Source organism: Mytilus galloprovincialis, chromosome 3, assembly GCF_965363235.1.
Source record: "Mytilus galloprovincialis chromosome 3, xbMytGall1.hap1.1, whole genome shotgun sequence".
Taxonomy (NCBI): domain Eukaryota; kingdom Metazoa; phylum Mollusca; class Bivalvia; order Mytilida; family Mytilidae; genus Mytilus; species Mytilus galloprovincialis.
The window spans coordinates 79,372,982-79,399,150 of record NC_134840.1 but is presented as its reverse complement, the minus strand read 5'-3'; the positions used below and the strand labels follow the sequence as shown (position 1 = coordinate 79,399,150).

General features: G+C 31.9%; 2 protein-coding genes across 3 annotated transcripts in view; one reads left to right on the top strand and one right to left on the bottom strand.

Annotated features, from left to right (window-relative positions):
* The window catches only part of LOC143069058 (eIF-2-alpha kinase GCN2-like), a 68,024-nt gene that overhangs the window by 8,923 nt on the left and 32,932 nt on the right, over positions 1-26,169 (top strand). For both annotated transcript variants that reach the window (XM_076243489.1, XM_076243488.1), the window contains exons 4-15: positions 1,540-1,713; positions 4,724-4,804; positions 5,188-5,372; positions 6,907-7,034; positions 7,979-8,139; positions 9,266-9,376; positions 19,273-19,425; positions 21,350-21,414; positions 22,828-22,939; positions 23,833-23,933; positions 24,459-24,592; positions 25,950-26,104. In XM_076243489.1, coding sequence (XP_076099604.1) covers positions 1,540-1,713; positions 4,724-4,804; positions 5,188-5,372; positions 6,907-7,034; positions 7,979-8,139; positions 9,266-9,376; positions 19,273-19,425; positions 21,350-21,414; positions 22,828-22,939; positions 23,833-23,933; positions 24,459-24,592; positions 25,950-26,104 — 1,560 coding nt within the window. The remainder of the gene's footprint in view (positions 1-1,539; positions 1,714-4,723; positions 4,805-5,187; positions 5,373-6,906; positions 7,035-7,978; positions 8,140-9,265; positions 9,377-19,272; positions 19,426-21,349; positions 21,415-22,827; positions 22,940-23,832; positions 23,934-24,458; positions 24,593-25,949; positions 26,105-26,169) is intronic.
* LOC143069059 (uncharacterized) lies at positions 13,669-15,626 on the bottom strand. The gene has a single exon (XM_076243490.1). It carries the CDS (start codon positions 15,586-15,588, stop codon positions 13,900-13,902), a length of 1,689 nt encoding a protein of 562 aa, XP_076099605.1. The 5' UTR covers positions 15,589-15,626; the 3' UTR covers positions 13,669-13,899.

Here is a 26,169-nt window from a genome sequence, read left to right as displayed (position 1 = left end):
GGTCAACTATATTTGGTTTATGGAAATATTTAATGATCTATATGTCAGTCGCACAGGTTTTATTTGAGCTTGACCTCATTTTAACGGTTCATTGCTCAGTGTTAAGTTTTTGTGTTTTGGTCTTTTGTTCTTAAATTATAAGCAATAGGTCAATTTTATTTGTTTTATGGAAGAATTGTTAGCTGTACATGTCTGCCTGGCATGATTCATCTGACCTTGACCTCATTTTCATGGTTCATTGGTCAATGTTTAGTTTTCTTGGTTAATGTTAAGTTTATGTGACAGGTGTAATAAAGCTTTATATTTAGGGCTATCAACATAATATCAATGATTAGTAAAGAAGGCGAGACATTTCAGTGTGTGCACTCTTGTCTTATTTGTCACCGTTATGAAACTGATATTTGATATTGTACTTCCATAAAGAAATGGAGGTCGTTTAATTAACATTTAATATATACGTCCTTTCTACAAATCACAAGTCTAGGGTTTGTTTATGTAATTATGCGCATGCGTATAGTTTTCTTGACTTGAAGGGGTATCAGATTGAATGGTTGCTCTGGATTCCCCACTCCATTGATTAATTTGAAACTCACGAGATCCTTTCTATGTCTGTCTGCTATTGAGGGTTATTGTTGTTGCATAATTTAAAATCATATGCATCATTTAAATTAAAATAAATGTAGTCCACAACGTAAAGATGTAAATAGAACACCCCTTCAGCCAAAATGGAGTCTTCCATATTATCGCTTCGAGTTGTCTCCCTTCCATAAGTAACTTCGTCGAACGACGAAACGTCAAAATAAATTTACTCGTTCTGTGGATAGACGTCGTATTATATAAAAACCGATTGCAATTTAAACAGAAGAATGTGTACGAAAAGGAGTCGTGTCCACTGACTCAAAGGATATTAAATATTTCAAGAGTTAGGAATGGGGTTCCACCTAGAATTCACTTAGAAAACAGGTGATAAGGTACGAAGTGAAATACCTTCTCCCACTCTCAGTGACTGCTGTGGAAAGTAAACTTGGAATTGATAGTACAAAAATAAAACACAATAAGTACATTGTTGATACACTTGTATCGAGGATTGGCTATTTTTAAAGTTGAATAACTATTCAGATTACGTAAATTACATTTTACGAGCATTTTACATGTGCAGTTGAATTATTTTTGAAAATAATACTAATACATGTATTAATGAAAACAATGGCAATCGTATCCCTCAGAGCAATCTGCTCTTTGATTAATTATGGAATTTGCATAATTTCTTGTGCTTGAAATTTTTAATAAATTCCATGTTTGTTCTTTATTTTAATGTTCTGTGCGGCGCACACCACTTTCTATTACCGGTACAAAGAAGAATGCACATTTTCAATAGAATATACTGTGCAGCGCACAACATTATCTACACGAAATACATTGTATGGAAGTGTTATGCAATGCTAAAAGACAATATAATGCAAAATAAGTTGAAATACTAGCTTGTTATATACAAATATTTAAAATGTTGGAGAATTAGTTTTTTTATACCTTTTTCAGGTTATGGTTCTAGAACTAGCTCAACATGTACAGACATTTCTTCGTGATAACTACAAAGGTCCACAGAAATCTTTTTATGAAGAAATGTTAAGTAACCAATTGAAACAACAAGAAAAACTAAAATTAGAACAACAGAAAAGACTTGATTTTCTGAAAAGAAAGGAAGAAAAAGAGGTATTCAGTGTTTTTGTTTGATTATTTCAGTGATTTGCCTTTGACCTTGAACCATATTATTCAAAACCATGAAGTTATTCTTAAATAATTACATTAGATGTATGTTTCATTATAATACGTTATTCTGATTGGCTAACTGCACATCACATGTTATTCCTTAAGCAATTGCATTACACAATAAAACTTATCATTCATGATAACACGTGGTCGTACAATAAAGTGCACAGGTAAATTAAATAAAAAAATAAAGTTTTGATAAAATTCATGTTTCCATGATCCTAGCTAAAAAATGTAATAATATACAATTATGGCCCGTTGAAAAGGTGAATATCCAAAATTGTCAACACGAGAAGGTTATTTCATTAAGGGCGCAGCCTGAAGTGAAATAACTTTCAAGTGTTGACAATTTTGGATATTCATCGATTCTAAAGGGCCACAATTGCTTTATTATACCGAACTAACAGTGGAAGGGCATTTCGAACACTTAGGTACTAGTCTATATTTTTTTAACATAACACACAGACTGACTTTTGAAAAAACATTTGTCTTCGAATTTTTCGAATTTACAACAAAAGTAGAATCTTTTTGTAAAAATATTGATGGCCCTGAAAAGGACCGTTCATAAGAAATAAGAGATATCACCGGCTGCTGGCACTCTCAGCTGTATTCATGTCCAATGCCTTATTTCGTCGTCTCTCATTTGGCTTCTAGTGTAACGTGAACGCTGCCATTTTGTTTATTTACGTCTGTGACGTCATTTTCATGGGAGGTAACTCAAGTACAATTCAACAAACTCAACAGGTTATTCACCAGTGAATAGTAGGGTTGTTCACCGCTGGCGTAAATTTTAGGGTTATTCGTCCTTCTTTGCAATTGAATGAAAATTAACTGAATTATTCCATGTCACGTGATAACGTTTTACCCAATAGAATTGTTTGAAATATATGTAAGGTATAATAATAAGTATTGAATGCTTCTTTTTATAACTTCATAGGATTGTAAAAATGTTAACCGTGCACACATTTTTAGATACAAAATGTACTTCTTTCAACGCTTTTACACCCCAATGAAGTTACAAAAAGAAGCATTCAATTCTTAAATGAATTAGCACTAGGACTGTCAGTTTTCCTATCAAAGGTTGGTGTTTTTTTCTTGACACTCTGGCGTCCTCCACCAATAATAACTAGCTGCTAGAAAATAGCCCAAAAATGTTTTTGTTTGATTATTACAGTGATTTGCCTTTGACCTTTAACCCTACACCATATACATGTACTTTAAAACAATAATATATATTCAAATGAATAAGCAATTCAAAAATGTCTAGACAGACAGTGATCTCTACAATATTTTCAAATAGCACTATAGGATCATGGAAATAGTGATATTTCCCTGAAATCTTAGCAAAATTTTTTAAAACATCCAATTCATAAAATATGCAGATAACACCATGGTGCCATTTTAAAGATTCAATTTTAATTTTTTTGTTGTCATATTAACTTAATAAGTTTGTGACTAATTCAAAAACCCTATACATATTTTATGACACACAGTAGAGATATCAATTGAATCAAAAGTGTCATTAGTTTTATTGGGTCTTTAAGGTGGTACCCAACACTTTCACTAAAATTAAATTGGCTCGTTTAATTTTTATAAAATTTTGTCAAAGTACTTACTTTGACCCTTTAACAAAAATGTAAAAATTTCAAAAAATTTGAACCAACTGTTTTGTCAGAAAAATTACACTGGTTATATAGCAGTTTGACAAACACCAATTTTGATCATTGAGAAGCTTAATATTCCTTATACAACACAACATAATTAAGACGTTTAGCTGACTTTACAGAGTTATCTCCCTGTAGTGTTAGGTACCACCTTAAAAACTATTTTTTTTAAATTTTTGATAGATCAATAAAACCAGGTTATAATTTCTTATTCCAAGGAAATAAACATTTCTAAATTTTTAAATAAATTTAGTGAAAAGACTTGTTTCCCTCTTACAAATTAAAAAAAATCAAAACATTCAAGGGAAATAACTATAGCCTAAAACTACTATATTTGCATTGGTGAGATCCCCTCCCCCTCCTACCGACATTGCAGAAGCTTTTCAAATAAATTTATTCATGATTATTAACCAAGCTGGCAATCAAATGATTTTGGGATTAAAAAAGGTTTTTTTTGCAATTTGAATGCAGCAATTCCTGTTAAACAACATAGTATTTCATAATGAGATTTTAAAAAAGTCAAGTTTACAAAATTTTGCACCTCTTATAATACTTTTTTTGATTTCTTTAAGGATAGGCATTTTATATTTGTGAAATCTAAAGCTAGATTTTCATATATAGTTGTGGTAGAGATATGGGGTCGGGAAAGTATTTTGGAGATCTGCCCAATGTTTTTCTAGATTATATTTAAGAACATTAACAAATACAAATGAAGGATATTTAAGGTCTTTCAGACCACATTACAAAATTAATAAATGACTGGATTTATAGATTTGAGCATGGCACTCACATTATTACCAAACAATCAATAATTATCTGTTTAAAAAAATATAAACTGTTCAGACATAACAGGTTTTCTCCTTTAAAGTTTTGTAAAAGATTTTATATTCTTTGACTTTAAGGGAATGTAAATATAAAAATATTTTCGGTATCTTCTAGTATCTTCTGTTAATCATGAGAAAAAAAATGCTGTTAGTGTTGTTTGAAGCAAAAAAATTGCAAACACTTTTGTACCTTATAAAATTAGTAACTAAAATATAAGAAGACACAAAGATGAAGTAACATTTTCTAAGGGAATACCATTGTTAATCCATTTCATCATTGAATTATGATGTGTAAAATACTGAAAGCTCTACATTTAAATAGTTCAGATGTCTAAATGATGTGTAATATATTTATTGAAAGAAAAATGATGTGACTGGTTTCTTTTTATACTTTAATTGAATTTGACTTAATACATATGCATTTTATGCATTCACTTGAAAATCTTGTTGTTTTATTTGTTTCAGAGACAGCTTCTAGAGGATGAAATACAGAAGAGACAACATGCTCTGAAAGAAGAAACAAAGAAAATAAAGGAGACTAAACAGGTACAATTTAAATTATATACTTTTTTAATATGTCTATCATAGAACTTGAGGGGCCGTATTATGTTTTCTGGTTTATGAATCAATCTGTTCTTCCAAAAGTGTTATCAAAGTACAAATAATATTCACCTGACAAATTTTTCATGTTAAATATTATTTCAAAATGTTTGCTGTTGGACATGCAGTATAACAGTCATTTAACCATCAATGCATTTTACACTTTATATGCTTGACTGCAGAAAATAAATATCTTGTAAAATAAATAAATATTGCTACCCAATTTCATTTGCATAAATTAAAAAAAATTAAGGCACTGAAACAAATCTTTTAGTAGCACAATCTTCTTGATATGATCCATATATTTATCTATTTATTTCTACAATTAGATATCTGATGAGAAACCAACAGAACCAGAGAAAGCTGTACCAGCTACTCCTATTACTGAAGTTCCAACATGTTCCCCAATTGGTACCCCAAGTACTCCTAGAAGACCAAGAATGTCTCATTCACCCTCACCATTAATTGTACTCCCAAGTAATGAGAATAAATATAACCAGGATAAGAGAAGAAGGTATGTGGTTGTTATGTTTTTATTTTATGTCTTTTTAAAAAAGCAGTCATGGTAGTTAATCAATAAAATTTGCACCACTTTTCTTCCTGTGTACCAGCTTTAGTATAAACCATGTAACCTCAAGTTTCCAAAATATTCTATAGAAACACCAATTAAAAAAATTTTGGTGCTTTGAAACACAGCATTTTTTTACTGAAATGTCAAATTTCAGGTAATATTTTTTTTCAACCCTTTTTCGTATGCAACCTGATGTGACATACTTTGATTTGGTGGTATTACACCTACATACACATACTTGATCCTATATTATCATATTTTATTTCTTTATTTGGTAGCTATAGACCAAATACACTTCATGGATGCAGATTCAAATATATTTGTTTAAAATATTCATATTTTTTCTATTTATGACAACTAGACTAGGAAAATATAGCTGCTTCACATACATGACGATGATGTAAGTCATGAACCTGGTGTTCAGAGGTTGTAGTTTGTTGATGTGGTTCATAAGTTTTTCTTGTTTCTAATTTTTGATATAGTTTAGACTGTTGGTTTCCATTTCAATGATTTACACTAGTCATTTTTAGGGCCCTTTTTAGCCTGCTGTTCATTGTAAGCCAAGGCTCTGTGTTGAAGACTGTACTTTGACCTATAATGGTTTACTTTTACAAATTATGACTTAGATGGAGAGTTGTGTCATTGGCACTCATACCACATCTTCTAATCTCTATAAAAAGTAATTTTAGTAAATGCTTATTGTTTCCATTTAATAAGTATTAACAATGGAAGGTACACATATTTTGTAAGGACATTATCTGAAACTATTTGCACAAGATTTGCACTTACACATTTAAATTGCTTCATATACATGTAAATAAAAAGTACCAATCTTATTTACACATATATACAATGGGAGATAACTGCTATATTTTAGAAAAGTTTTCTGTTGTACTATTTTATAAGATTATATACAGATTGCTTTTAAACTTTTTAAAAATGGTAATAAATATATGAAAAAAACCTTAAAAACAGATGGACTGATGCATGTATCACATGATAAGGTATGAAACTATTTTTAAACTTTGAGGAAGTGAAATCTTTTGGAATCACCGACATTGAACATAAAAAAAAACATAAATGCGTCCTCAAAACCATTAGGGCTATTCCATTAAAATGTAGATTGGAGGTTAGTAAGGGACTTTTAAAATATCCCTACAACCAAGAACCATTTTGTAGATAATTTTGAATAATAGTAATAGAAGCATATTGAAAAAAACCCATGACCCACATTCAATAATTAAACTTCTCTTCCTACCGTCCCACTAACATTTTAATGGAATAGCCCTTAATGGATATTTTATATGATATAGCCTCTAGAAATCCAAGATTTTCAACAGTTTATCATTGATCCATATGAGGAATACATGTAGTATATTCTGCTTGCACTATTTCAGTAACCATGCTTCTATCCAAGTGAGTAATTTTGGAGCCTAAAGTTTATTTTATTTTACAATTTCTATTTTGATATATTTAGGAGGACCAGTACCCCATTGAGAGATACCGATGATTCTGATCACCAATGTAAAGATCATACTGGAGGGATAGTGGTTATAGCCTTCAATACTAAATCAGAGAGAACAATACATAGAGGCACATGTTTAGGTAATGTTTTCACTTTATCCATCCCATTGTTTAGAAGTGTAAAGTGGGTAAATGCACAATTTTTCATAAACAAATGTACAGAATTTAACGAATGTACAGAATTTGTCATCGAAATTTTTATGAGAAAATATAGTATTTTTTTCTCTCGAAAGTATGTTTGGATATTTATGCAGGAAATGGTCTGTATATCAGTTGGCAGAACTTGATACCTAACAGTTTGGTTTGGTTTTAATGCTTCACTAGGTTAAACATATTTATTTATAGTGGATTGGGAAACAAGTTTTGCAACTTATATTAATCCCTTTCCACTTTGCAGGTGCGAGTGCTGCCTTGTAGTGGCATTAGCTTGCTCTTTTTCGAAATCTACAAGGGTGTCTTTAACGTGCATGAGATATGTCTCTCTCTGAACACAGGTCACACATTCATCATCCCCTTCTGACGGACTATCATCCTTTCCTCAAGACCATACTCGCAAATGGTGTCAAGGGAGAGCTGAAAATTCAATCTCTGAAATTTTCATTCTGGAACAGGAATCGAACCAGGTACCTTTGTGTTAGTTGTCCAATGCACTAACCACTACACCATGGCTTCACTGTTTTTCAACAAAGCACAGGACAGTAAGGAGTGTTTTGAAACTTCAACACTATTATTGTCTTTTGATGTTGAATGTCCATTCATCCATTTTTATTTATTTTGTGTTAATGATTGGATTGTCAGTTTTTCTATCAAAGGTTGGTGTTTTTCTCCAGGCACTCTGGCTTCCTCCACCAATAAGAACTGGCCACTATGAAATAGCCTGAATGTGGTGCTTAAAAGTTGCATTAAACACCAAAAATCAAATAAATCAGTGTCCATGGTAGTACAGTGTATGCTTGGATAGATACATCCAGTGGAGAATTAGTAGCTCTATGCAAATTAATTTAAGAGAACATATGTTTTTGTAGGTCATAGTGTCCATGGTAGTACAGTGTATGCTGGGATAGATACAGCCAGTGGAGAATTAGTAGCTATATCAGAATGGGTTTTAAAATGGCGCCATATAAAACAGAAGAGAACTCAAAGAGTTGATTATGAAGATAAGGAGGGTGCTACTTATTTAAAACAGGTAAATGAATGAAATGATTCAAAACAAATAATTGGTAAATGTCATTGAGAGGACAACTTAAAGATGGGAAAACAACTTGAGACTTATAAGATAACTAAGAGTAAAAACATGCCTTCAAGGTCTAAGTATAATTTTTCTTGCGCTACAATTTTGTCATGAACATTCATATCCACGTTTCAACTATGTCGATTTGTTTTAAAATTATAGGCAATGATTTGAATTTAACAGACTAATGATCAAGTAGTGGGTGTTAGTTGCAGGATAAAATCAATGTATGTATATTTTTGAAAATATAAAAATCTACTCGCTACAAAACAGGAGAAAAGCTTGGACAAATAAATTTTATATTGTCCAACAATATACATATATTGTATATATACAAGCTGAAGGACACCTCCAGTGCGGGAGTGTCTTGCTGCATTGAAGACCTATTGGTGACCTTCTGCTGTTGTCTGTTCTATCGTCTGGTTGTTGTCTCTTTGACACCTTCCCTATTTCCATTCTCAATTTTATGTCTCACTTATGACAAATTTACATTTAAAAATCAGAGTTATTTCCCTTTGAATATATATTTTTTTGTGTTTGCATATATATATATATCTTTTGTGCAGTTGTAGGTAATTTTGTATGAATGTTATTTTTTACATTTGAATAAAAAGAAAGGTGGGTATATGTAAATGAGACAGCAACCCAATGACATAAATAACCAGAAAGAAAATGAAAACTAAGAGACTTCAGAAAATTCAGAGAATAAAGGCATAAAAACAAACAACTTTCCACAAGGCCTCAGATAGAAGATTAAAGATTAAGCAATGACAATGTCACAAGGGGTGAACTCAGGGGCTGGGAAAGGGTAGGCAAGTTTTTGTTACAATAGTGACACCAGAAAGTGTGGAAAAGTTGTCGTTTTATGTGATGTCATGTATTTAGTTGATGATTATCCACCTTATCCCTCTTTTTACATTATAACAAGGCAGAAATGTTTGTAAAAATTGAATTTATGAGAGAAAATGGCTAATGATCTTAAGAAAAAGTGAATGTTTTATGATGATCAAAGTTCAAGTATTACAGATGTCCAAATGGCAATACAAATATGGTATCAAGGTTTTTTGCTTTTTTATTCCAGGTTACAAGCATTGAACAAGAAATACACAGCTTGATTCGATTACGACATAAAAATCTTATTCACTACTTAGCAATAAAGTATATGCAGGAAGCTGGGAAATGTACAGTTTATGTAAGTAAATATTTTTATGAAAATGTCTTTCATATTATCAAGAGAGGAGAACTAAAGATTTTAGCAATTTCATGAGGAAATTCATACATGTCAGAATTTTGGTTGAAAATAAATTGTAACAGAATAATGTTAGAGATGGGTCTCATTGGGGTCTAAGCGTGATGTGGGATTGGCTGATTTTTTTAAGCGTGACACATAAAAGTGGAATGGATAAGTGTGAAAACGGGAAACAAAGTCAGGCAGGACATGGGTTATTACATGTGCTATTATGGCAATGAGAAGCGTGATACAAGATTCTCACTAAACAATAAGTGGAATCAGGCATCAGACCTCCTCAATGAGACACCCTTAGAGATCCTCCTTACTAGTGTAGATACAAACAGCTTAATTATTTTCACATGTGTAACAGGAAATCCTGACCTATTTGATGAAAATGCTTCATTTTAATCTCAATTATACTGCTGATAAGTATTTACATGTACCTGTTCATAAATTGTGATATCAGTTCAGAAGATCTTGGAAAATATATTAGTGGAATGTACATATGATACCCTTGAAATGCACTGTTCCTTTCAAATGCCAAACACAACACTTTTTTTCTTAATCTGTGCAAACATTAGTAACTTTATTTGTAAAATGAGTGATCATTGTTATTTGGAGCCTCAAGTCTGTGCATCATCTCATTTCTGTTGGATTTTTTGGCGTCTGGAGACTGGGCCCAGGCCTGGGGCCATTACATTGCAATGTAATGCATTACATTACAATTACTTTGTGATTCTTCAATTACAATTACAATTACATTTTTTCTCACATGTAATGCATTACATTACAATTACTTTGCCTGTGTAATGCATTACATTACACATTACTTTTTCAATATAAAAACTAAAAACATTTCAAAAAACAGATTTTTATAAGAAATGGATAAATATTACAGGGGTATGTAGATATATATATACAGTATTAGTGACATAGACTTCAAATACTGGTTAATCAATATGTCCATTGAACTTTATTATCATAAGAGGTTCAAAAGTGATGTCGTTAAGATAACAGTGATCAGTTCTGTACACCTTTCTGGCAATACTAAAAAGCTTTTCTACAGCAGCTGATGTGTGTGAAATGGCTAAATACTTGATAGCTGTATTAGCCAAAGAAGAAAGGCACACTGAATTTGACTTCCATCATTCCAGTGCATTGATTGAAATTTCTTCACATGGCTCAGACAAGTAGATGTCAACATCATGTACTGCACCATACCTGTGTCTATACTCTTTGATGGAGTAGTAGGAGGCATGAAACTGGAAAAGTCACTTTTAAGATTCTTAGGTGGTGGTAAAAAATAATCATATAATTTTGTTTCTTACATTGATCAATTAATCATTAAGACATCATTACAGCTTTTACATTAATGCTAGCAAGACAAATCTTTGTTTGGCTTGCTTGCTTTGTGTGTATTAATGTTTGCTCAAGCATAGCAATTAAGATAGGCGGGGCTTCAGCTTGTATACATCATACTTAAATTGTATTGGACGTTACGTTTGAGGTTTAGGACACTTAATTTTAAAACATCACATGACAAATATTCTCACATGTTTCCTCACCTGTAAAAATACAATAATTGGTCAATGAAAGAAAAATATAAACTTAATATTGGTTTTTTTTTATAACATATTAATCTATTAGTTCAGTTGTTTCCGTGTCTGCCCTTTCATTTATGTAACTCCAATTTTTTTTCCAATAAATGGGTAACAATTGTATCGAAAAGAGAAAATCGAGTGCACCTTTTTTATGTTAGGGTGTGTTTGAGATGGGTGTGTTTGAGATGAATATTTTGTCTTGAAAACGTACACAGGAAGAGTATTTGATACATCATCTCGCTTCAGATTCTATCATTTTTATATAGCAAAGCTACAGGTTGATTTTATAACATAAAAAAATCACAATACTAAAAGATGAAATGTAGGGGTCAAGTGAAATACCTATCCAATGAATCACAAAATCAGAGTAGGTGTGTTCGAATAGCTATTTTACTAAAAGTATTTGACGACAATCTTTAAGTTGGATGATGAAAATGCATATGTTCGAAAAAAAAATTGGTTTCCATTTCTACGATTGTGAAAATGAACTGCCGTAATGGGGAGATAATTTTGACGAAGTAGAATCCTGACTGTATTGTATATTTACAGGTAAGGAAACATGTGAGAATATTTGTCATGTGATGTTTTAAAATTTAGTGTCCTTAACCTCAAACATAACGTCCAATAAAATTTAAGTATGATGTATACAAGCTGAAACCCCGCCTATCTTAATTGCCATGCTAGAGCAAACATTGATACAAACAAAGCAAGCAAGCCAAACAAAGATTTGTCTTGCTAGCATTAATGTAAAAGCTGTAAGTGATTTCAAAGGAATATAATAAATGTGTCATTAAAGGATTATCTTTTGAAATGCTTGTGTCATTAAAGGATTATCTTTTGAGATGCTTAAGGGCTCTGTGAGAACAAACATAAGTGAGCTTTTCTCATCACTTGGCGTCCGTCATCCGTCGTCGTCGTTGTTAACTTTTTACATTTTGAACTTCTTCTAGAGAACCACTGAATGGAATGAAACCAAACATTGCATGAATGTACCTTATGAGGTGCTGACCAAGTGTTGTTACTTTGTAGCTGATCCGTCATCCAAGACGGCCGCCAGCAGGGGACTTGGTTTAACATAGGACCCTATGGGAAATGCATACAAATCACTTCTTTTAGAGAACCACTGAAGGGAATGAAACAAACATAGCATGAATGTTCCTTATGAGGTGCTGACCAAGTTTTGTTACTTTGTAGCTAATCCACCATCCAAGATGAACACCAGTGGGGGACTTAGTTTAACATAGGACCCTATGAGAAATGCATACAAATCACTTCTTTTAGAGAAACACTGAATGGAATGAAACAAAATATAGCATGAATGTTCCTTATGAAGTGCTGACCAAGTTTTGTTACTTTGTAGCCGATCCATCATCCAAGATGGCCGCCAATGGGGGACTTAGTTTAACATAGGATCCTATGGAAAATACATACAAATTTCTTTTTTTAGAGAACCACTGAATTGAATGAAACCAAACATGTTTGTTCCTTTCCTTTTGAGGTGCTGGCCAAGTGTTGGTTGTTACTTTGTAGCCATTTTTTTTTTTTATATAATTCAAAAACCGAAGAAAAGTCAGGTGAGCAATACAGGCTCTTGAGAGCCTCTAGTTTTGGATCCTGGAGTCTGGTTGTCAATTCATTTTTCATGAATTATAATCAAAGCAAAGATTTTTGAATGTTTCAGTACAATTCATCTCAATCTGATCACTTATGCCCACATTTTACAGTAGCCTCACTGTTCAATAAAACAATAAAACTGATCACTGTCAGAAAAGTGGTGTTAGACACCAACAATCAATCAATCAAACAACCAGTAATTTGGCAGATTTTTGATGGGTCGCTGTTGGCACTCCTGCTTCATCTACCTATAAAACTGATTGCTATAATATAGCAAAGTGTCAAAGTGGTGTTACACACCTACAATCAATCAATCAAACAACCATTAATTGTTCATATGTTTCTGATACTTCTGTTGATACTCCTGCTTCCTCCAAAAATAAAAAGCTTTCAATCAATTGATCAATATGAACTTTCATTTCTGCTTGTGATAACTGCTTTTCGATTAATCAACTTATCAATCAACAAATCAATCAATCAGTTATTCATCCACCATACATATCCAAAGTCAAAACCAGCCAACCAATATTTAGAAAATATCTTCAGATCTTGTTGAATGTTGGAACAACCAACAAACATCAATCACCAAAGGATCAACCAACCAAAAATTTATGTTAGTAAAGGGGGAGACGTCCATTGACAATTATTTCAACAATTGATTTTATTTATTAAAATCTTTCACATAAACTAATTAATTTAAATGAAATAGACACTGAAGTGTTTAAAAAGTGGTCAAAATCTTTCTTAAGATGAACCTGAAATTTGAGGCCAAAATCGGTCCTTACCGGACCTACTCCTTTATGTTAGTAAAGGGGGAGACGTCCATTGACAATTATTTTCGACAATTGATTTTATTTTGATAGGGTTAATTATAATAATTCTGGTATATTCACTTATCATTGAAGACTGTTTGTTGATGCGTATACTTTCTTGTTTAGATCTCTTTTTTTTTGTTTTTAAGTTGCTGTCTTATTGTCAATACACTATGTCCCCCTTTTATATATATTTGTTAGATATCAAACTAAAATAATTTCACTATCAATTAAGGTAATTTTTATTATGATCTTTGGCTTTAGTTGGGATCCATGGTATGCTTGAAAAGTAACATTTTGAATAAAAAGGAAAATAACTGTTATACAAGATATTGGTCTAATCAGTTCTGGTAAGTTCACTCGTTAGCTGAAAGTCCAGTTGTCATATGCATATGACATGAATATTGTTTGCCTTATACTATTTCACATATTTCTTTTTCATTAAAGTTTGAAAGTTTTAGAATCCGTCAATGTTTATTTCATATAGCTTTGCTTCTTTAGTCTGACTACCTACAGCCTTACTGCACCCTATATATAGTTGTCCAGTTGTGTTGAAGGCAAGAGACAATGGAAATTCTATTCCTATGTCATTTGTATTGAAATATGAAATCAAATGACCATTGTCATTGAGGATGTGTAAGATTTGGGTACTCATATCTATCACAACAACATTGTCACTTGGTGTTGTCACAATGTGTACTGGTCTGAATGGTTTACTCTTATTAATAGTTGGATGACCTGTATACTGGTTTATTATATGTCCTCCTTGTCCTAAGATCACAACTTTACCGCTCCAATCATCTGAAATCTGATCCACTACATGTATATTTCCTTTACATGTAGTGGTTATACGCCTAGGGTTATTAAATAAAGGTTGATTATGTTCATCATGTTCATATACAGCCTCTTTGTCTCCTTTCTTGTTCATAATGATCACAGTATCTCTTTTTAGTTTAACATTATAAGCTCCAACTATAAGTTTATTGTCACTGATAACATGGATAGCAATGGGAAGTAAAGGTGATACATCATAAACAGAATCAGTCAGTTCACCACTACTGCTGATTTGTTGTAATCTTGTTTTCCCATAAACACACAGAAGGAGTTGATTAGATGGAGTAACTGCCATTCCATATACTATAATGTTAAATTCAGACATCACCTTTAGGTTGGTTCCTTCAGGTTTTACTCTCTGTAATACTCCAAAAGTACCAGAACTTATCCAAATTGACTGATCAAGGCATGGACTTACACAGAATATTGCATCAAGTTCAGTCTGGTACTCATTATTGATGACTAGGGAGATGTTTATTTCTGCTGACAAGTTTCCATCATCTTGTAATGATCCAATGTTTGATTGGGTAAAATTCCCTGGAATAAATTTCTGTGAAGAACTATAGCTAGGCCTGGTTCGTGGTTCTTGGGTTTCAGTGAATTTCTCCATCTTCTTGACCTCTTTGAAGAATTCAGAAGCATTGGAAAGGTCAATACAGTTCTGGACTTCAGTGATTTTATCCTCTTTCTGGGTTGTGAATAATGATATAGCATTAAGATCAGATTTGACTGATGTTAAAACAGTTTCATGACTCTGCTCCAGTTTATTTTTGAGTTCTTTAAAATATTGTTCTACTTGCTCTTTTACGGTTTCCTCATGACTTCGAATATTTCTTTTTTCTTTGTTATACTTTATATTTTCAGCTGACACTAGTTTATTAAGCTGGTCTTTCTTTGCGTTGATTTTATAATTACTCTTCTGCATTTTACTTTGTCCTTTTTTTAATATGTTAACTTTGATATTGTATGCATCACTAATTTTGATTAAATCGTGCTTCTTATGAACTTTCATAATACAGGTTGGACACACAAGGATTTGACATTTACTGCAGTAAAGACATGAGACTTGTTCAGTGTGTTCTGCACATTTAATGTTAGTAAAATCCATCTCTTCTCTATACATGCCAACGTCTTTTAAACTGATGATCTTGTGATCCTTTGCATTTTTGAATTTTGAATGTACATTGTCAGTGCAATAACCACACATCAGCATACTGCAGTCCATGCATTTCCACTGAATTGTTCTATTTGTTTCACATAATTTACAATTAACAGGAACTTGACCTTTTCTAACCGACTGGGAGGACGCCATTTTTGTTAGATGTGTCTCTGATATTTCTTTTCCTTCTATGATTTTTTTTTCAACATGTTAAATGTTAAATACAAATGTTTACTTCCTTTAATAAGAAACTGAAACAAGATAACAGGAGTCATTAGATTTACTGATTGTGTGAAAGTAATTTCTATGATTGAGAAAAATATAATATTTTAAAAATTCTTATCAGGCTTATGATTTGGAAAGCCAGATGTATGATATATATCGGTAAAATAAAGAGGATGTGATATGATTGCGAATGAGACAACTCTCCATAAGAGACCAACTGACACATAAATTTAACAACTATAGGTCACCGTACAGCCTTCAACAATCAGTGAAACCCATACTCTATAGTCGGATATAATAGGCCCTTGAAATGACAAATGTAAACAACTTCAAACGAGAAAACCAATGGCCTCATTTATGTACAAAATAATGAATGAAAAACATAAGCGATATACAGCAACAAACTACAACCTCTGAATAACCTCATTTTCATGGTTCAGTGGTTTTAGTCAAGTTTTTGTGTTTTTGTCTATTTTTCTTATGCTGTATGCAGCAGGTCTACTATATTTGGTGTATGGAATAATTGTATGTCTTACTGGCAGGTGTCATCTGACCTTGACCTCATTTTCATGGTTCAGTGGTCAAAGTTAAGTTTTTGGGTTTTGGTCTTTTTATCTTATACTATATGCAATAAGTCATCTATATTTTATGATCTATATATCAGTTGCTCAGGTTTTATTTTACCTTGTCTCATTTACACGGTTCATTGCTCAGTATTAAGTTTTTGTGTTTTGGTCTGTTTTTCTTAAGCTATACGCAATAGGTCAACTATATTTGTTGTATGGAAGAATTGTAAACTGTTCATGTCTGCCAAGCATGGTTTATCTGACCTTGATCTCATTTTCATGGTTCATTGGTCAATTTTTACTTTTCTTGGTTAATGTTAAGTTTATGTGACAGTGTAATAAGACTTTATATTTAGGACTATCAACATCATGACATGATATCAATGATTAGTAAAGAAGGCGAGACATTTCAGCGTGTCCAATCTTGTTTACTGATAAATGGACTTCTAGTTAACATTAAATACAGTCTGCATTTAAAGTTTTTAAAACATTTGTAAGGTTCATAAATTTTCCTAGATTTTAACAAAACTTGGACTGAAGCTTCTAACAATCAAAAGATAGTATTGAGAGGAATATTTTTATGAATTTTTTTCCACATTTTTGTTGGACCTACAATTAACAGCAAAAGTAGGCAAGACACTGGGTTCTGTGGAACCCCTACAAATTTATTATTTGTATGCAACCAGATGTGACCTGCTTTGATTTGGTGGTATTACACCTGATAGGCTAACTTATAAAGTACAAATAACTGAACTTTAAAATAAGTATCAACAATCTTTTCTTTCTGCTACTTGCCAGCCTCTGGAACAATTTAAACATAATAGCTATACTGAATTTAAATTCTATCCATACTTTTGCAACAGAGGTTTAGATAGAATCATGATATACATATTGTTAACTTTTTTGACGCCCATCATGGCATGTGACTAAATGTTGTGGGGCATATAAATTAACCCCTGTCCATCCTTCTGTCTGTTCGTACCTCTGTCCTTTCGTTTGTCCATCTGGATTTGGATACATTGTTTGTCTGGTATATCTCCTCATACAGTTTTGGAGGTACAACTTCAATATTTTGTAGGATGTTCATACACATACATTTTTTTTGGTATTTGAGATGTGCATTGCTACAGGATTTTGATTTCTTTTAAATATTCTGAAAAATACAGGTAGTTATGGACTTAATAGAGAGAGCACAAAGAGATCATAGTTTCTCCGCCTATCTCCTCCTACAGTTTTGGAGACACAGCTTTAATGTTTTGTTGGATGTTTAAAAACATATTGGAGCAGTTCATTTGCCACAGGATCTTGATTTCTTTTTTTATATGCCAAAAATGACAGGTAGTTGGACTTGGACATTTTTTTGGTACAAGCTGCATATATAAAGAGTAACATTTTGTTGGATGTTTAAACACAAAATGCAGGTGTACATGGCTTTAGTATTTTGATTTTTTCCCCAAAAATTCTGAAAATGCCAGTTAGTTGGACTTAGGCGCATTTTTGGTACAAGCTGCATAAAGAGATCATGGTTTGTCCTCCTACACTTTGAGAGACACAGCTTTAATATTTTGTTGGATGTTCAAACAAATAATGGATGTGTGCATGGCCATAGAATTTTGATTTATAGATAGCTTAACAATTTTAAGTTGTATGTATTCTCAAATCTAAAATATGTAAACTATACTCATGCATATGGGTGAGCAGTAAAAGGGGATAGGGGGAGGGGGAGGGGGTAGCATGGTCCATATCTATTTTTTTTTTAGTTTTGGAAGATTTTTGATTTAAAAGGAAGAACTTCAGTAAGATATAGATCATAAATATAATTTGTCTTTCGTTATATTATTTGAAAAATATTAACAAAAATCTTAATTTGCTTACGTTTGAAAATTTTCCTCTTTCCTGTTTTCAGAAATTTCTTGATAGAAATCTAAATTTTTGACTGCAGATAGTAATTTCTGTACATGAAAATTTTTCCGGTTTCCTGTTTTCAGAAATTTCTTGATAGAAATCTAAATTTTTCACTGTACATGAAATTTTGTCAGTATCCGTATATTATGATAACTATCATCTTTGTGATGTTCCAAATATAGTTACATCTGACAAATTTTCCGGTTTCCTTTTTCGAGGGATTTATGATATTAAAATCTTTGTTTTTGCTTAAATATACTAATTTTGTTAGTTTCCGTATTCTATCATGTATGTGATGTTTCAAATAGAGTTACTTATGACAGATTTTTTGGTTTTCTATTTTCTTTTTTATAGTGGGTTACACTGAGTCATTGTTTTTAATGGAGATATTTTTATATTTTGCTATTACAGGAGCCCCTAAAATTGACAATATAACTCCATTTAAAACATCACAAATCTAATTAAGGATCTGACAAAATTTCACAACCCATAATAAGAATTTTGAGGCAAAGACTAAGATTTTATCCAATATTCTTGTTTAGACTTCTTTCTTTATTGTACATTTTAGTTTCATCTGCCTATCTGGTTTTAGACCTTCATATTTTTTGGCTTTGAGCATCTTTGAAGTGTTGAGATATTTAAAAGTGCCAATCTTTGTAAGAATCAGGCATTTCAGTAGAATTTCAAAACATAGCCGAAAAAACACAACAGGAAAATAAACAAATGTTATATTCATCCCTCATTACAAATTTTAAACTAAAATCAATTCAAACTTCAGTTGGATTTTGTTTGTTATGTTTTCACCATGGTCTTATTCTTAGGCAGATTGGCCCTGAATTTCAAAAAGTGCCTCTGAGGCAGTAAAATTTGCACTGTTTTTGTTGTTACCAATTAAGATGGCAACAGAGCATTATAATTTTAGTGATGTCAGTGTCAACTCATCATAAAGGACATTTACCATTTGTAACAAATATTGGTCATGTAACTAATAATGGTCCCAGTCAATATTTTGAGTTACTTAAAAATATATATGTTGATGCATTTTTATCAGTTATACATATTAAAGTTTTTGGTTGAGGTAGTTTTTTATACAATTTTTTTCTATATCTTACAATTGTTTTTATTTATATTTTCCAAACAGATTTTAATGGATTACTCTGGAGGTGCAAGTCTCAACATACATATAACAGAATCACGTCCATTGTCAGTAGATATCATCAAGGCTTACACAGAGGAGATTTTGTATGGATTAGAATATTTACACAAAAAAGATGTGGTACATAAGTATCTAAGGGTAGGTAACTGATGTTTTTCAAATTCTATTTAAAGTGTATGCTTTTTCAATTAAATATGATTAATGGGGGGATGGGGATGGGGGTGGGGTTAATTATTGTCTATTTGACAGCAATCTAACAGCACAATAGACAACAAAAGCAATTCTTTATGTTTGACAAGTGATTTTTAGGTGGAACGCAATGTGGAAAGGGATAAATATAAGTTGCAAAACTTGTTTCCCAATCCACTATAAATAAATATGTTTGAATTAACCAATTAGTTTTTATCTGGATCAATAAATGATTAAATCATATTGAGACAAAACATACATTTTAGATCATTTCAGAGGCAATACGAAATAGATTAATGCTGTATGTAACAAACAATGCTTGCTAATCCTGCAAAAAAAAAAAAGTTAAATCACAAAAATACTGAACTCTGAGGAAAAATTCAATCGGAAAGTCCCTAATCACATGTCAAAATAAGATGACAAAACACATAAAACGAATGGACAACAACTGTCATATTCCTGACTTGGTACATGCATTTTCATATGTAGAGAATGGTGGATTGAACCTGGTTTTATAGGGCTAAACCTCTCACTTTTACAACAGTCTCATCAATAGATATAGGAAGATGTGGTGTGAGTGCCAATGAGACAACTCTCCATACAAATAACAATTTAAAAAGTAAACCATTATAGGTTAAAGTACGGCCTTCAACACGGAGCCTTAGCTCACACCGAACAGTTTATATTTACAACGATGCATGAACAAAACAGACATAATAAATAAAATAGTAAAAAAATATGGGTACTGCAAGCAAGCTCAAATTATGCTATCAGCTATCAGCATTTTGATCAGAATCAAACTGTTAAAATTAGAATGAAATTAACTTTAAAAAAAAAGTACACAGTGATTTTACAGCAATCTTATGTAAATAATTCTACTTGATATAGAGAAGTGATAAGCTAGAAAACAGCACAGACACTTTCTTGGTAAATCAGATTTCATCCAGGAAACTAATTAAATTTTATTGTCATCAAAATGAGTATATTTATTTTATTTCCTGAAACTTGAGTTGCTGATGAAAATTGGGTTAGTAATCACTTTCATCTTGGCAATATTGAATTAAGAACATAAAGAAAGTATTATTGATAATAAGTCAGATTTTTTAACAAACTGTTTAATAAGAATTACTAGTTAACATGTCAAATGCTGATGATAAAAGAAAGTGACCACAACACAATTACATGTGAACTCGTGCTGACCCAACTTGATCATTGACCAATAAGAAGAGATAATCCAATCATGCACTGGTCATAAGTAAATTTCTCTGCAAATGAAACATATTTTTAATTTCAACAATTTTTTGTTTAAAAAAGAAGGACACCTCTGACCCTTTGACCAAAATAGAGACATCATTAATTTACAGTGTAAATATCTTGCTCTTTATTTAAGTCTTAGGAATAAACAATTAAAACAGAATTATCTTCTCTGCTGTCTTAAATTAATTTATTCGGCTTAATTTTCAATTAGCAATTAAAATTGGTTATAAGACAGGTGTCAGTTAGATTTCTTGCGGCTGGTCTGTTCACTTTCAATTTTATGTAACTACCTAATTTTGTATGTATTAAAATAAATATTGCTTAGGTGAAATATTCCTTCCCTCCATCACTCACTCACTCACTGTCTATCTGTCTTTCTTTATGTCATACATTAACTTAGCCTAAAATTACTCCCAGTTTGTCTGGCAAAACAACCATTGGACATCAAGAGTATTCATGGATTAAAAATTACTATATCAAACCTAGATCCAATTTCAAAATATTTGAGTGAATATTTAAATTTGTAGAGGGAAAAAATTCTCTGTAATCTGTAATGGCACCCATCATTATGCTGTAGTTTTCTTTTAAAAGTATTACTCTCATTCATATATTGCAGGCTTCCAGTATTGTTGTTGATAAGAATGGTAGAATAAGGATTGGTGATTATAGTATTGATAAGAGGTAAGTATTTTATCTGATAGTAGATATACAAAATTCAGACATTGTTGCATGATTTAATTAAGGAGTGGATTATTACTTGATATAAATAAGAAGATACGGTATGAGTTCCAATGAGAGAATTCTCAATCCATGTCAAAATGTATAAAAAGTTATAGTAAGACCTTCATCAGAATTATTATATATGGCAGTGGCGGATCCAGCCATTTTAAAAAGGGGAGTTCCCAACCCAGAGTAAAGGGGGGGTTCTAACTATATGCTCCCATTCAAATGCATTGATCGGCCAAAAAAAGGGGGGTTCCCCCCCCCCCCCCTGGATTCGCCACTGATATATGGCATGTTTCTATGAGAGAATTCTCAATCCATGTCAAAATGTATAAAAAGTTAAAGTAAAACCGTCATCAGAATTATTATATATGGCATGTTTCTATGCCTTTTTCACTGAACAGCAAGCTATAAAGGGCCCCAAATATCTAGTGTAAAACAATTCAAACAGGAACATTTAAGCGGATTTGTTATCAAAAATGACCAATAGGGCTCTGCTTACATGAAACTCCGAAAAATGTGTGAAGCACATGTTAATTTCTCTAGAGCTATAATTGTATAATACAAAATTCTGATTTTAAAATTAATTGAGAAAAATCCTAAAATGAGCTCAAATAAAAGCGTAACGTGACGGTACCCAAATTGCACCTATTTTGACAGTTTTTCAATCTACGTTTTTTTATGATAAAGACAAAAATGTCCATTCTGTGTTTATTTTGTAGCCGTATCCTTCTTTATTATAAAGGTACACCAATTTGATTTTTATTCCATATGGAATCATAGAAAAATTGGTCTAAACTGACCTCCAAACCATCAATGATTCTGAAATGAGGAGTACCCAAATTGCATCCATGCTTAAATTCACATCGTCAAAAGTCTAATAACAGAGCTTTTGTTAAATTTCTCTAAATATTTTGAACAATTGGATATTACTCAATGCGTACTCTTCATTATTTTTTAAATGGATACTTGTAACATATTGTATTTGCTCATTTTAAAAAGATGACGTTTTGATGACGTCGTATGGCGACGTTTCAGTACATTTTGCTTTTTCAGTAAATACTTCATCTGTTGATAAATACTGTGAACGTTTTGTGCATATCTAAATAGTTTTACCTATGTCGAAAGATGTGCTTAGTATCAAATCATAAAAATACAAATTGTTTAGTCTCTATGAAATCTTGTAAGATTTTCGCTGCTAGTTTTGCTAAATAGGTGCAATTTGGGTACCGTTACGTTATATTGTGTACTTATTTCTTTTAAGTAGTTATGTGCAATTACCGCAGTTATGAACCTGAAACCAAAAAGTTGAAATATATACACAACAAAAGTTGTTGCAAATTTTCCACTTTATCCATTTCTGTTTTTCAGGCTGTCTGATCTATATTATGCTGTGGAGTCCTCCCGACCTGGTGTCCATTTTTCAGGAGATAGAGAACTGATACCAGTTAGGGGAGGAAAGAAAGGAGATGTTTATCAATTGGTGAGGATCATGATTTATAAAGAAAAAAGGGTCATAACTATGATTTATTTTTTATGCCCCACCTAAGATAGTAGAGGGGCATTATGTTTTCTGGTCTGTGGCTCCGTCTGTCGTTCGTCCGTCCGTCTGTGGTTCCATTTGTCCGTCCGTCCAGGTTGAAGTTTTTGGTTAAGGTAGTTTTTGATGAAGCTGAAGTCCAATCAACTTGAAACTGAGTACACTTGTTGCTTATGAGATGATCTTTCTAATTTTTAAGCCAAATTAGACTTTTGACCCCAATTTCACGGTCCAGTGAACATAGAAAATGAAAGTAGGAGTTTCAGGTTAAAGTTTTTGGTCAAGGTAGTTTTTGATGAAGCTGAATTCCAATCAACTTGAAACTTAGTACACTTGTTGCTTATGATATGATCTTTCTAATTTTAATGCCAAATCAGATAATTACCCAATTTCACAGTCCATGGAACATGGAAAAGGATAGTGCGAGTGGGCATCCGTGTACTTTGGACACATTCTTGTTTTATTTAGACTTGATTGCCTCTGAGTTATCACATGAAAACATAGATTGTTGCATCTTTATGCCCCTATCTTTCGCACTTACTAACCCAATTACATTGATGAAATATGGTTTTTACCATCCCTCAGAAGAAAGAAAAACGAAAAAAAAAACCCACAATAAAATCAAACTAATAATCCGGAAAACTTAAAACTGAAGCATAAATCATATATCTACTTGTTGAGTGTCCTTAAACTTATATTAAATAATGAAGATATGAAAATCAAAGAAACACTCTCGGAAATCTCTGTTTTAAAAGTAGAAAGTATAAACTTAATGGCAGATAAATTGTTAAAGCCTTTTTATTTCATTTTATCATTCTATGTCTTGTTTTTAACAGGGTTTGATCCTGTTATCTGTAGCTATTGGATTGGATGCCGATCCAGACAAGCCAGAAATACCACAAAATTTCCCTCCTGTGTTTCAAGACTTCTTAACTAAGTATGATTTGTGTTGTATAACTTATATTCATTAATCTGACTTTGATTTGAGATTTAAAAAAGAACATTATTTCAGTAGGTTATAATGTTTCCCGCTTATTTCAAGATTTCTTGACTATGTATAATTTATATGAAAATGAAAGGTGGAAGATACCCTTAAAGGGAAATTTAAACTCATGAGTAGAAAAAAGGACTGAACAATGGCAAAATAAAATGGAAAATGAAAATGAGAAATGTGCCTAAGAGAACGACCAATTAAAAAGGAGAAAACAGCCCAAGGCCACCAATTGGTCTTCAACACATTGAGAAAATCACGCACCCGGGATTAGGGTTCAGCTTTTATTTAGTTGTATGAATGATTTTACTTTTCCTTTTCACTAATTAAAAATTATTAGCTTGAAAAGAAATCAAGTATGAATAAGTGTTAAGCTGTCATCTACTGAAATTTTAAATGATATCATTATCATAAATAATGTCATTTGCAATAGAAAATTTATTATACTTATAAAAAATAGCATAATTTTAGATGTTTGATGAAAGATGAGAGACATCGTTGGTCAGTCTATCAATTATTGGACCATAGTTTTATCAAAGAAGAATTACCACACACAATTCATTATGCTCCTCACAAACCAGCTGCTACAGAAGAAAACGAGAAAAGTATGTTGTGTATTTGTCTAGTTGTACAATGAGGAGATAATTGTATTAAATTTGTCTAGTTGTACAATGAGGAGATAATTGTATTGAATTTGTCTAGTTGTACAATGAGGAGATAATTGTATTGAATTTGTCTAGTTGTACAATGAGGAGATAATTGTATTGAATTTGTCTAGTTGTACAATGAGGAGATAATTGTATTGTATTTGTCTAGTTGTACAATGAGGAGATAATTGTATTTAATTTGTCTAGTTGTACAATGAGAAGATAATTGTATTGTATTTGTCTAGTTGTACAATGAGGAGATAATTGTATTTAAAAATTTTCAATTGATTGGAGTTATCTTTCTTTGTCCAGAATAGTAGTTGAGTCAATTTAAATCATTGTTTTATACAATATACAATGCATATTCACTTTTACTACCAACTGATAAATTAAAACAATCTTTACCATTCAGTGATAACAAGCACCTTTTGTTACATTTTAATATTTTATGATGTATTTTTAAAAATGATTAGTTATTGTTGCAAACTCCATTAGAAATTTGAATTGAGATCAGTTTTGGAAAAAGGGAAAGGAGGATGTGAGAAAAAAAATGGGGGGGGGGGGGGGGGGGGGTAAATTTTTCTCATTTCAGATTTCATAAATAAAAAGAAAATTTCTTCAAACATTTTTTTGAGAGGATTAATATTCAACAGCATAGTGAATTGCTCAAAGACAAAAAACAAATTTTAAGTTCATTAGACCACATTCATTCTGTGTCAGAAACCTATGCTGTGTCAACTATTTAATCACAATCCAAATTTAGATCTGTATCCAGCTTGAATGTTGTGTCCATACTTGCCCCAACCGTTCAGGGTTCAACCTCTGCGGTCGTATAAAGCTGCGCCCTGCGGAGCATCTGGTTACCATTTAAGAGAAATAGGTTTAACAACTCATGAGAATTGGATATTGCTTGATATCAACTCTTGTCTTTTCATTTGAATAGTAATAATAAATTCACCTAAGATTGTTTATACTGTAGATTTAGAAATTATTGCGTGCATTTATTATTGCGATTTTGTCATTTTAGACTAAATGAGATTGTAATTTTTATGATTTTAAGAAAAATCCTGATAAATTCATATAAAATATTTCAAAAAGCCAGTTTAAATTATTGAGTTTACATCTGTGACGCATTTTTCCCAATAATAAAAACCTTGAAATAATTTCTGAATTTACAGTAATTACTTTGAAATTAGATAGTGGTTATCAAGCAGTATCAAATTCTCAATCATTCTCAATCATTACAAAACCTATAAATCCCAATTTCCAAATAGGAAAGATACCAGATTGAGTAACAGTATTTTTCTAATTATAGAACAAGATGTAAACAAAGACAATGATTCAGAAGATGATGACTTAGCAGATTTACCCTTCATCACAGCCTTGGAGGCTAGTGGACAATCTCGTTTAACAAATGAATTTGAAGTCCTTAGGTCCCTAGGGAAAGGAGGATTTGGTGATGTCATTGAGGTATTTACGTCCAGAACTAGCATTGTCATGTGACCTAGACTCCATTTTCTTGCTTCATTGTACAG